The 11,338-nt window shown below is 65.1% G+C and overlaps 1 protein-coding gene across 1 annotated transcript in view; it reads right to left on the reverse strand.

Moving 5' to 3' along the window:
* Positions 1 to 2,061, reverse strand: part of LOC146592424 (acid-sensing ion channel 2-like) — a gene marked incomplete at its 3' end in the record, with an annotated part of 2,854 nt that extends 793 nt beyond the window's left edge. Inside the window, exon 1 of the mRNA XM_085311034.1 lies at positions 1,368 to 2,061. Coding sequence (XP_085167160.1) covers positions 1,368 to 2,061 — 694 coding nt within the window. The remainder of the gene's footprint in view (positions 1 to 1,367) is intronic.
* Between the last annotated feature and the right edge of the window lie 9,277 nt (positions 2,062 to 11,338).

The following is an 11,338-nucleotide window of genomic DNA, read 5'->3' on the forward strand; positions in this document are numbered from 1 at the left end:
GGGGAGCAGCCCGCAGCCCCGCTTGGCCCCGCGCAGGGACCGCCCCGCTCGGAGGGCACCGCGGCTGCTCCCGCTCCCGCTCCGCAGCGGCGCTGGCGTTTCCCGGCTCTGCYGGGAGCGCCTCGCTGGGATGACGCTTGCCCCTTTCACAGGCACTTCTGGGAGCTGCCCAGCGGTCACGGAGGCCGGCACTCCTCCTCCGGCACCGCCAGCTCAGCACCCCGCCGCCGAGAGCAGACGTTCGCCTTGCTGCGTGCCCGAGGCGCCTGGCGCTGGCTCCGCTGCCCCTCGGGCAGAGCCTGCACCCCGGCTGCAGCGCAGCACCCAGCCCCCTGGGCACCCTCCTGCCTGGAAAAGCCGGGGCACGGCTCCAGGTGGGAAGAGTTAACCGGTCTGAGAGCAGAGGCTCCCCACCTCCCCCCGCGCCGTGTTTTACAGGCCGCAGCTATTAACAGGAAATGTTCCCATCAGCACCATTGATCCCCTTGTTTACAGCCCCGTAATCCTCACTCTGTTGACTCAGGAGCAAAGAGGAGAGGAGGGGCGGAGGTGGCTCAGGCGCGGACRTCGGGGACACCGCCTCCGCCCTGCCTGCACCCTTGCACGCTGCCAGGGTGACGTGTGCCCAGGCCCTGCGGCGGGGTTCGGGGGCTGGCGAGGCAGGGAGGTGCGCCGTGCCCACCTGCCTTAGGAGCCAGCGTGCGGCGGGGGCCTGGTGGCTCGGGTGTCCCCCCCCCCCAACAGCCTCCCAGCTCACCTCAGGTGTGCCTCCCAGCTCACCTCCACACCCTTGCAGGGATGCAGTGCACCCTGTTCGCCCCCCCAGCCGCAGCTCTGCTAGGATGGGAAGTCCTTTGCTCCCTTCCGAAGCCCCCCAGACACCTCCTTGCTTTTCAGGCGCCCAGGAGTCTGCCTTTCCCCAGACCCACAGAGAGGAGAAAGGAGCCAGACCTCCCATGTGCAGCTCCTTGGTAGGGCTGGAACAAGGCTGCGGGTCCCCACATGTCTCCCCAGGGAGCTGAGCCAGGCYGGGCAACTCCTGGGGCTGTGCTCCCCTGCCACATCCTTTCCCTGCACGTTTTGGTCCAGCTTCGTGGCCCAAGCCCTGCCAGAGCATCTCCAGCCTCCYCTGCTTCACTCCTGCTCTGCCAAGGGGCTCAGCCCCAGTCCCACCAAACCCCACGTCACACCAGGCAGTAGCAGAGCCAGGGATGTGCTTCTGCCTGGAAAAAACGRCTTGTGGCAGCTTTCCCCATCCCCGATCACCGGTCACCAGGACGCAGCCACACCGGCTGCCAGAGGTGCCCAGTGCCGGTGGAGCCCAGCTGGCCCTGCCCCCCCAAAACCCTCTACCGCGAACTGGGCACTCACGGTCTGGAAGTCGCTGCCGTTGCACTCCTCATCCCCGAACTTGCAGCTGACGAGCATCTCGCCCAGGTCCAGCTGGTGGCCCACGCGCGCCAGGAACTCGACAAAGTCGAAYGGCCGACTCCTCTCCTCCTCGCTCAGGGCCATCTTCCTCTGCAGGGCGTCCAGGATGCTCTGGTCCACGTTGTCCGGTGCCAGGATGCGGCCGGCCCCGTCCAGGAGGCCCAGGAGCTCCCCCATCCAGTACAGGTCGTGGCTGGAGAGCTGCGAGAAGCGGGCCGGGTTGAGGTTGCAGAGCGTGACGGCGGGGAAGGCCAGGCCGTGCGTGGTCTCCTCCTCCAGCTGGGTGTTGTGGGGGTACTGGAAGTACAGGCCCACACACTTGATATAGACGTGCAGGAGCAGGGCGAGCGAGCCCAGGAAGGCCAGCAGCCAGAGCAGGTTGCGGGCGCTGTAGCGCTCGTGCCGGAAGATGTGCTGGATGCCGTGGAGCGTGGAGCGGCTGGCAAACTCCTCCAGGGTGCAGGGACGCTGCCGGGGGGCGGCATCCACAGCCGGCGAGGCCGCCGTTTCGGCGCGGTGGGGATCGCGCACCGGGCGCCCGGCGGGACAGCTCCCAAGGTGGTGGGCTGCCGAGGGCCTGGGGGTGGCCCAGGGGCGCGGGGGCATCCTCCGAGGCTCCTCGAGCCACATGTCGYGGCGTCACTCCGCCTCTCTGCTCGCAAGGGAGCCGGCGGCCTCGGAGGAGGCCTGGGGGGCAGCCAGGGTGCCTCCGGGGGTGCGCGGAGCTGGGACCGGGTGCAGTGCTGGGCAGGCAACGCGGGCAGGCTGCGTGCAGGGAGGAGCACCGCAGGGCGGGATCAGAGCGTCCGTGCTCCTGCCCGCATCCCGCCCCGAGCGGGGGAACGGGAAGCACGCTAAGTGCTGAGACCACAGAAGTACTTAGCTATCGCCACATCCTGCAGGAGCTCGAGCCAGAGGCTAAAACCCACCCGCAGGGTGCTCTCAGCTCCTGTCTCCTGGGGGTGCAGGCAATTAGCCCTGCTTGCCTCAACCATCTCGCGGCACTTAGTGCGGGCTCCCTGGGGAAGGAGGGCTGGGCAAGCTCCTCGAGTCCCGCTGCCGGCGCTGGGAGGAGCTCCCAGGCCTCGGAGAGGTGCTCGGGCAGATACGCTCCCGGCAGCAGCAGCTGTTCGTGCAGTCGGTCGTGGGCACCCGCGGCTGCGCAGGGGCCCCAGCACCAGCCTCACGGGAGCACAGCTACGAGACCTGAGGCTGGCCGAGGAGCCAAGGCGCCGAGAGTCGCTCTTGTCACAGCTCCTGCAGCTTCGGCGCTGACCCCCTCCTCTGGGCTCCCCAAAAGAGCAGCGGGCCGAGGGGCCCGYGGCAGGCAGCGAGGGCTGGCAGGGGTGCTGCACAGGCTGCGCCGCGGGAGCTCAGCCCAGGCCAGCCCTCGGCTGCTGCTGCTGCGCGCGGGCYGCCAGGCTGCCCGGCGTGGCCGGCACCGCGAGGCTGGGAGCTCTGGCACGGGGCTGGGGTTGGCACAGCCTGGCACGGCTCACCCCCCGGCACGCAGGAAGAGCCAATATCTTTTATGAGGCCGGGGATATAGTTGATGAAAACAGAGCTGCCTGTGAGCACTGGGAGAAGCATCTGTGTGCCCAAAAGCTGATCTCCCTTTCCGAACGGTCCCAGTTGGTCTAATAAAAGATATTGCCTTTCCCTTCCAGGCCTGCCGTGCACGCGGCCTCCGCCTGGCCAGGTCCAGCAGCGCTCTTACGCTGGCAGAGGGAGCGCAGAGCGAACGCTCGGGTCGGAGCTGTGCCTGCTGGGGCCGGGGCGCTGCCAGGGCAGCAGGGCCGAGGAGGCAGGTCAGGATCTGGGAGCACGCCCAAGGCGGGGGCGCGCACGCRTCCTCCAGCCCTGCTTCCCATGCTGGGTGCAGGGGCTCCCGGGAAGGGGAGATGGGAAAAACAGAGCAAGAAGGTGGCCGGGGGGGTCAGGCTGGTGGTGCCCAGGCTCAGTGGAGCTGGAGGGAGGAGAGAGGGCTGTGCTGTCTCCTGGGGATGCTTAGACCCGGCCTCGTGCCCAGCGAGGTCCTGGTGCAGAGCGAAAGGCACTGCTGGGGGGCCACCGTGTCTGTGGCCACGGGCCCGTGACGCTGGCCCTGCCCAGCTGTGCTCCCGTGGCCTGTGCTCCCCAGCGTGGGTCTAAATCCATTAGCTTTGCATAATTAGATTTTTCTCAATTACCAGATTATGATAATTAACAGCTCATTTGCAGGAGGCAGTGCCTAATCCGGGCATCATGCTTGGCTCGGTGCCAGCCTGGCTTGCAAGGCTCGGGGAGCTGGGATTGGGGGTGGCAGAGCCGAGGGTCAGCCGGAGGAGCAGCGTCGGGCTGCCCGGCAGCCCCAAGGGCTGCGCCGGCTCCCCGTGCTCCCGGCACCCCCCAAAACCCACCCGCCACCGGGGACCGACGGGCTGGCACCTCCCCTGCCCTGCCTGGTCACCGGGCCGGTGGGGAGGGCGGGGAAATTGGGGCTGAACAGCAAGGCCGGGGAGGGGGGGTGAGAGCCCACGGGAGGTCATATCCCTGCATGGGGAGGGGCAGGCAGGGAGTCAGCAGGGATTTAAAAGCAGCTTCAGCGTCCAAACGGCCCCGGAGATGCTGGGGAGCATCCTGCAACGTCTCCTCCTGCAAACCGACGCCGAGGGRGAGCCCAGGAGAGGTTAGCGTCGTGGGCTGGGCTGGCGTGGCTGCAGTCATTAGGGGGATCGTTAATGAAGTTTCCTGGTCAATAATATTGCTGAGGAAGGACAGGAGAGTAGGGCTGGGGGAGGCAGGAGACAGTAAGGTACCAATCTTTATCAGAAGAAGGCAGGGCAGTCCAGGCAATTACTGCCCATCAACAGAGCTTCATCCCTAGTAAAATAATAGAACAAATATTAAGAGSAAAATGCTTCTGAAGACCTTGAGGGCAGGGGAACGGGGAGCAATAAAGATGTGCTCGAAGCTCACACAGAATAAATCTGCCAAGTCCGACTTGATTGCCTTTTTTGGGTAAAATTGCTAAATGAATCGATGGAGAGGAGACAAGAGGTGTGATATATCTGGCTTTTATTAAAGCGTTTGATATAGTGTCTGGTGGAATTAATCCCTGTTGGCCGTCCTTCGTTCGGGCCGGGTGCCGTGGCCCGGCAGGAGCGCGCCCGGCGCCCGCGGCGCAGCCCCCTTCCCGCGCCGCGGCTCCCGCGGAGGGCAGCGCCGCGGGTCTGCGCCGGGAGCACCCGGCTCCCCTCCGCACCTGCAGCCCCTGCGCAGCGCCCGCGGTTCGGGGACGTGTCGCTCGTGTTTTGGGCCCCGCCTGGGGAACCGCGTCTTGTGCGGGCAGCCGTCACGCCCGGCCGGGCGCGACTGCTGGGGATGTCTCAAGCTGTTCCCATGCGTCTCCCTTGCACGGCTTTTCTCATCCTCTGCCACGAGCGTCTCCACGTGAGGGATTTGGTCCTGCGCCTCTGCCCAGCATGGGCGGCAATTTYGGCTCTGCGCAGGCAATAAACCAGGCTGCTTGCCCAGGGTGGCTGCGCATCCCCTGCTGCTCCGGCTAGAGTTACCCACTCCATCTCAAATCGCCCCCGGCCGGCTGAGGGCTGGGTCATTTTGCCTCTCTCATTTGAGCTTCTCCAGCTTTGTTTCTGCCACTAGATTTTGCCAAAGGCTCTTGCCRGTCCCGGTCCCTGTGCCCAGCGCGAGGTCCCGCCAGCGGCCCCGGGGGAGCAGACCCCGCCGCGGGGCACTGCCCCGGCCGGGGGCAGCCAGGCAGCGCAGCGGCTCGGGAAGGCAGCTTTACTCAACGCCGACGGCACTCGCTCCTCCGCCAGATCAGCGCAGGGTCGGAGATCCCAGGCCAAATTTAGAAACATCTTTCTCAGCGGGGGAGCAGGCCGCAGAGCGCGTTCTCTCCCGGAAAGCCCAGGGAGCGTTTCTGCCCAAAACGCTTTCTCCCAGCATGGTTTCCTGGACGCTCCCACCGGCAGGGATTACAGTTAAACATTTCTCTCCAGGCCTGGGTCTGCACCTTCCCTGAGGAGTTGCTCCCGCCGCCCCGGCCAGCCCCGGCAGCCCCTCCACGCTCTCCTGGAGCTCGGAGCAGGTCATCCGCTTCTGCAAGAGAGCAACCATGGGCCAAGCCGGCGAGAGTGAGCTCGCGAAGGCACAGCTTGTACCAGTGCCCTGCCGGGAAGACGGGCAGTGCCGTGCACGGCTTGCGGTGGATGCTGGGGGTGTCGGGGCGGTGTGCTCGGGGAGGCTGTGATGGGGCACAGCCTCAGCGCAGCCCGCTGCTCCTCGCCTGAACACCAGCCAGCTGCTGTCCGRTGCAACTCATGAGCTCCCTGGCTGAGCTGCTCAGTTAGTAAAGCACTAAATATCTGTGAGACCATTCAGGCAACCCAAATGGATGCCATTAGCAAAGCATCAATGGTTCAGGGRTTGAGTAGAGAGAAAAGGCCCAAGAAACACACCTGTGAGCTTAATTTCCAGCCAAGCTTCCCATCCAATTGCTGCCAGGGCGCAGGGCATTGTGGCACAGCCCTGCTTCCAGACCGTCTCCCATGTGGAGCTTTAGGGCATTTTGCTGTACAGGAAACTTATCCATTTTTGCACAGTCTGGTCATACTGTAAGTTTTTCTGGTAACTTGTCCGGTGACCTGGTTCCTCCATGCCCTGGGGCAACCACATTTTGGGTGTCCAGGAGATTCTTAGCAAAGCTGCCTGTGTGTAGGCAGCCTCTACTCGTCTTCCTCAAAATCCGCTCAGATGCTAATTAGGGCTCCTGGCTCCCTGTGCTTGGAGCTRCAGGCCGAGCTGGGGAAGCCGGGACCGAGTCTGCTAAGATCCTGCAGATGAGGGTGGTGGCCACGGTGGGCAGGGCAGTACCTGTCCTGTCCAGCATAATGATAGCTGACACCAGGCTCCTCCATCCATCCCCAGGCTTATGCATTCTTGGATCTCACCCTTTTTCAGGCCTTTCYCAAACTGAGAATGATTCGTATCCTTGTGGCATCAGCAGATTTTTCCCGGTGCCCCCACTTTTGGCAAGAAAGATGAAGCTATGAAATGAGRCACACCCCCAGTGGTGGCTGAAATAGTTTCTCTCCTTCCTAGTATCTCCTCTTTCCCTGCAGCCAGTCTTCTTGCCTCACCAGGCTCTTACCACCTCCTTGTGCTCATGATAATCCCTTAATTTGTGCAAAGTAATAATTTCCTGTGTGGCACCATCTCTGTTCTTCCCAGGCCCAGACAGCTGGGGTCTGCATTCGTCTTCTTCTGAAAACCAGCTCTCTTATCAGCAGAAGGTATCAGGTGAAGCAGGCACCATCTTCCTCTGATAAGGCTATGTTTTATTTTGTCCTATTTCCATTTATCTCACAGCCTGTAATTATCCTTCATCACACAGCACGTTCTCAAGCCTTGTGCTCTCAGGAGCAAGGTGCGCGGGTGGTTCGCTGGGCAGGTGAGTCCTGTTGGGAGGTCAGTGGGCAGCGGTGAAGTGGTGGGGATGGAGATGGATGCTCTGGGGCCCGGGGAAACCTGGGTCTGGAGAGAGATGGGAGGAGAGGAAGGAGGGTGCCAGGGTGCAGGTACGTGCAGGGTGAYGGGCAGACAGGGGTCGAAGAATGCTCTTGTTGTGGCTTAGCATAAAACCGAGGAGATTTTAATAAAAACAGTACGCGTTTCAAAACCTGTGCAAGGATGGACAACAGTGAAACCAAGGTGAAAGCCTGGGGAGCACCTCTTGCTGCAGCCCAGCTCTGCAGGAGAGCCCCTGTGCAAGGCAGCAAGGCTGCTCCCCAGTCCTCGCCTGCCGCGGGACTGCAGCCCGTCCCGTCCTGTCTGCACTGGCTCGCAGCACAGCAAGCGGCTACCAAAACTCCCCTGGCGCAGGGCAAGTCCTTTGGGGTGGCGGGACACAGTGGGCAGGAAACAGGGTCCATGCCCTGCGTTTCTCCCTTTCTGGAAAGCATCAGCTGGACCCAGCACGCACACGAGCTCGTGGCCTTGGCTCAGGACTTGCACACGCGTGAGCACACGGACTCCTGCTCACACACGCATGACCCCGCTTTGCCACACGCACAGGCACACGCAGGCTTGTGGTGGGCTGGAGGCAGCACCAGCGCCCTGTCCACCTCTGCACAGCGCCTGCGCGACCCTCCGGCTCCCCGTCTGGCTCTGCGCAGAGTTTGGCCACCCCGCCACGACGGGTGCTCGCAGCCCCGGGCCATGACCTCCTGCCAGAGTGGCTAAGGAGGCAGCGAGGCAGCGGGGGACCCTGTCCTGCCATGCTGCTGCCTGCGAGCCCTCCCTCCTCTCCCTGTGCCCGTGCCACCTTCCCTTTAATCTCGCACAGCAGCAGCGATGGGCTTTCTCCCCGTGAGCCAGATGTGCTGCATGGAGCATAAACACCCGCGACAGTTGTTGTGCTCTGCGGTGCGAAGGCATCAGATGTCTGCATTAAAACAAAGCTCTCCACTTAATTACTCAGGCTGATAATTCAGCGCGTGGAGGCGGCTCTGGCTGAGAGCAGAGGGCTGGATCACAGCTGGGACTGGAGAGCCTTGGAGTGCACATTAATCCCGGATCTCACAGCCCTGATTAACGTGCCTACCCCACTCGTCCCCCGGGGAAGGGGCTGGCCACAGCACCCACTCGCTGCCCCACCCGAGGGGCCTGGCACCCGCGGCAGGCTGGCATCTGAGGTGCTGCACTGCCCCKCTGCTGCAACCGCCTGCTGGGCAAGGTGTCCTTCTCTTAGCATCTTTGGGGTGGGATGGCCCAGGACGTGGGGCGGCTCGTCAGGGCAAAGGGTGCTGCGCTGCCCCAGCACAGCTGGCTGCTGCAGCTGGAGCCCAAGGGTGCTGCGCACAGGACCTTGCTCCTCACTCTTCCTCACTCTTGAGCTCTGACGTGGGCTTGAAAGGCAGGCAGCATCCAGCCGTCATGGCTGCGAGCCCACCACGGCCTCCAGGGCCTTGGGGACATCCCTCCTGATGCCAGCACCGGGGGCATCTCAGCACCCAGGGCATCCCAGCACCCAGGACGCCCGTGTCTCAGCAGAGTCCCCGTCCTTGGGCATCTCCACCGTCTGGCATGGCTGGAGAGCGGCCTGGGGGTCCTGCCTGGCCTGGGAGACYGATCTCCTCGGGCTCCACGCCTGCCCCCTTCCGTCTCCTCCCCTYGGCTCCTGCGGCCAGCCTTGCCGGCGCTGGGCTGGGGTGGGGGGTCCAGCTGGAGGCGGGCAGGGAGGACAGACCCGCACGGAGGCTGCTGCCGGGCCCGCCGGCAGGCAGCTCTTGGGCAGCGCGGTCCCCGCGGGGCCCGAAGGGTTAAGTTGTCATGTATTCAGGGCCACGCGCTGGCCAGGAATTACACTTTTATCGGCACGCGGTGCTGCCGCCGCTTGAATTGGGACTGGGAACTCTATTTCCGAGCTCACCCAAATTATTCTCGAAGAGATAAAGCGCGGTGCAGAGCAGCGCCGGCGCTTCATTAACATTCCCCAGCCCATTCAGCTTTAAACGAAGATTGCCTGCCTCGGAAAATGATAAAATTGAACATGTGAAGCAGGGCATTATGTTCCATCAGCCGATATTATTTCCCACGCAGGGGCCGAGCGGAGGCACAAACAGCTACTTATGCAGCGCCTGGCCAAGCTGGGGTGGCTCGAGCTCCGGGGAGGGCCGACTGGGAAGAGGGGGTGCGCAGGGTGGGCGGCAAACGCCCCCCACCCATCCCGGGGCATCAGAGCGGCAGGCTGCAGGGAGCTCCCGCCCGCCCTGCCCGCTGGTGGGCTGGGCGGCCCCGGGACGTGCCCCGGGCGGCAGCGGCGGCAGGGGGGCCCGGCTGCGGAGGGGGGCACGGGGTGAGCCGCGGGGAGGCGGCGGCATGGGCAGCGCGCGTCCCCCCAGCCGCGCGGCAGCGGGCTGAGCAGGCAGGCCCCTGGGGCAGCGATTGGATTTTGCTTGGCCGTGCCGAGCCTATCGATCCAGCAGTAATTAAAGTCGCTCCAAAACCTGACTCATATTCAACCTTGGGAGGAAGGAGCTTCTCCGAGAAACACCCCACGCGCCGGCCCAGCRCGGCRGGCTCAGCCCCGGGCGCCGYACCACCGGGGTGCTGCCCGCCCAGYGCAGCCCCTCGCTGGGCTCTGCCCCCTGGCACGGCTCTGCGTTGGGTGACCCCCGGCACCCGAGGCACGCAGCACCCCCCGGGCTGCAGCCCCAGCACCGCACACCCCACAGCGACCCTGATGAGGGGGGCTCAGGCCCCATCCTGCTGCGACCCTACAGCCCAGGACGAGCCCAGGCTGCCCTGACCGACCCGTTGCCTCGCCAAGTCTCTCAGGCGTGTCCCTGGGATTTGTCCCTGTCTACCCCACGGGTAGACCCCTACCCTCTACGTCCCTCGTGTCTGAGCACTTGGGGCCTGTGTGGGACCAGCACRGCGAGGGGAGCCTGTCTGATGTGCAGCCTCCCCCGGCACGCTCCTGGGTGCAGGTGGGGATCCCATTTCTGCATGCCTGCAGGGTGCAAAAATCCCATTTCTCCATTAGAGGGGCCCAGAGACGGCCAGGGGTGCATGAATGCGGGCGAGGGCTGCGTTCGTGCGTGCGTGTCGTGCCCGTGCCTGCATGCTGGGGCCCCCTTGGCGCGCCCAGCCCTGCCGCCAGCACCGCTGCTATTCCAGGTATTTGCAGCAGGCTGGGACAGGCGCAGGGGAGGGTTGGTGCACTACCGCTCACCGTGGTCCCCACCTCCCCTTGCAGACCCGCCCCGCGCCCCCAGGACCCCACGGCTGCGGGGGCCCCACCGCGGGGCAGCCGTGGGGCTGGGCTGCGCCAGCAGGGCTGCTCCGGGTGCGGCAGGGCTGTGCCAGGGTGCCCCTTGGCAGGGTGCTGGGGGCCGAGGTTCCTCGCAGCCTGGGGCCCGTGCTGGAGGAAGCAGGGCTGCACTGGGCTTTGAGGCAGGGAGATGGCTCCATCTGCAGGACACGGCCCGGCCAGGAGCCCCGAGGCTCAAGGGGGCTCGGGGTCCCTTGCCAGGCCACAGCCCCCCAGTCCCCAGGGGTCCTTCTGCCCCAAGCAGCCGCAGATGCCGCGCAGCAGCGGGGTGCGTCAGGCAGTGGGTGCAGGGTGTCCYGACCGTCCCAGACAGACAGCGGGACCCGTTGTCGCCACACGCAGCCAGCCGCTTAGCATGCGCGGGCACAGCGATCTGGGGGGACAGCGGGCCGCGGAGAGCCGYGCCGCGGGCCAGCACGCGCTGTCGCAGCAAGGCAGCCAACACTGTGCTCAGCCCCAAGGACATGGGCTCCTCCGGCTCCCGCCCAAGGGCGTCTGTCTCCGCTCTCCCCATGGCACCCACGCCAGCAGCAGTACCTCTCCCGGGAAACCGGGGCTGGGGGAAGTGGGAGTACCCCACCGGCAGCCCCGCCATGCACTGCTGCACCCAGCACCCCTAAGGTGCCCGGCACTGCTGTCCTGCGTCCCTGCACCCAGCGGTCCTGCACCCTATGGCACCCTACACCCAGCTCTCTTGTCCTGCATCCCTGCACCCTGCACTCCTGCATGTGGCACCTTGCAGGGCCCCACACCCAGCACTCTTGTCCCACACTCCTGCACCCCAGGGTGTCCAGGACTTCTGAACACACAGGACTTCTGCCCTCCAAACCCTGTCCTGCACCCTGCACTCCTGCACCCAGCACACTACAGCACCCCCTACTCAACGCTCTCATCCTGCATCCCTGCATCCCAGGCTGCCCAGGCACCCCAAATCCAGCCCTCCTGCCCTGCACCCCCGCACCCCGCACTGCTGCCTGCACCCTGGGGCACCCCACACCCAAGGCTGCCGCCCCGCAGCGCGGCAGCCGCGGGCAGGCCGGGCCCGGGGAGCCGGGGGGCGCTGCGGGG

Source organism: Rhea americana, unplaced genomic scaffold, assembly GCF_003343005.1.
Source record: "Rhea americana isolate MKP2758 unplaced genomic scaffold, rheAme1 scaffold_33, whole genome shotgun sequence".
NCBI lineage: Eukaryota > Metazoa > Chordata > Aves > Rheiformes > Rheidae > Rhea > Rhea americana.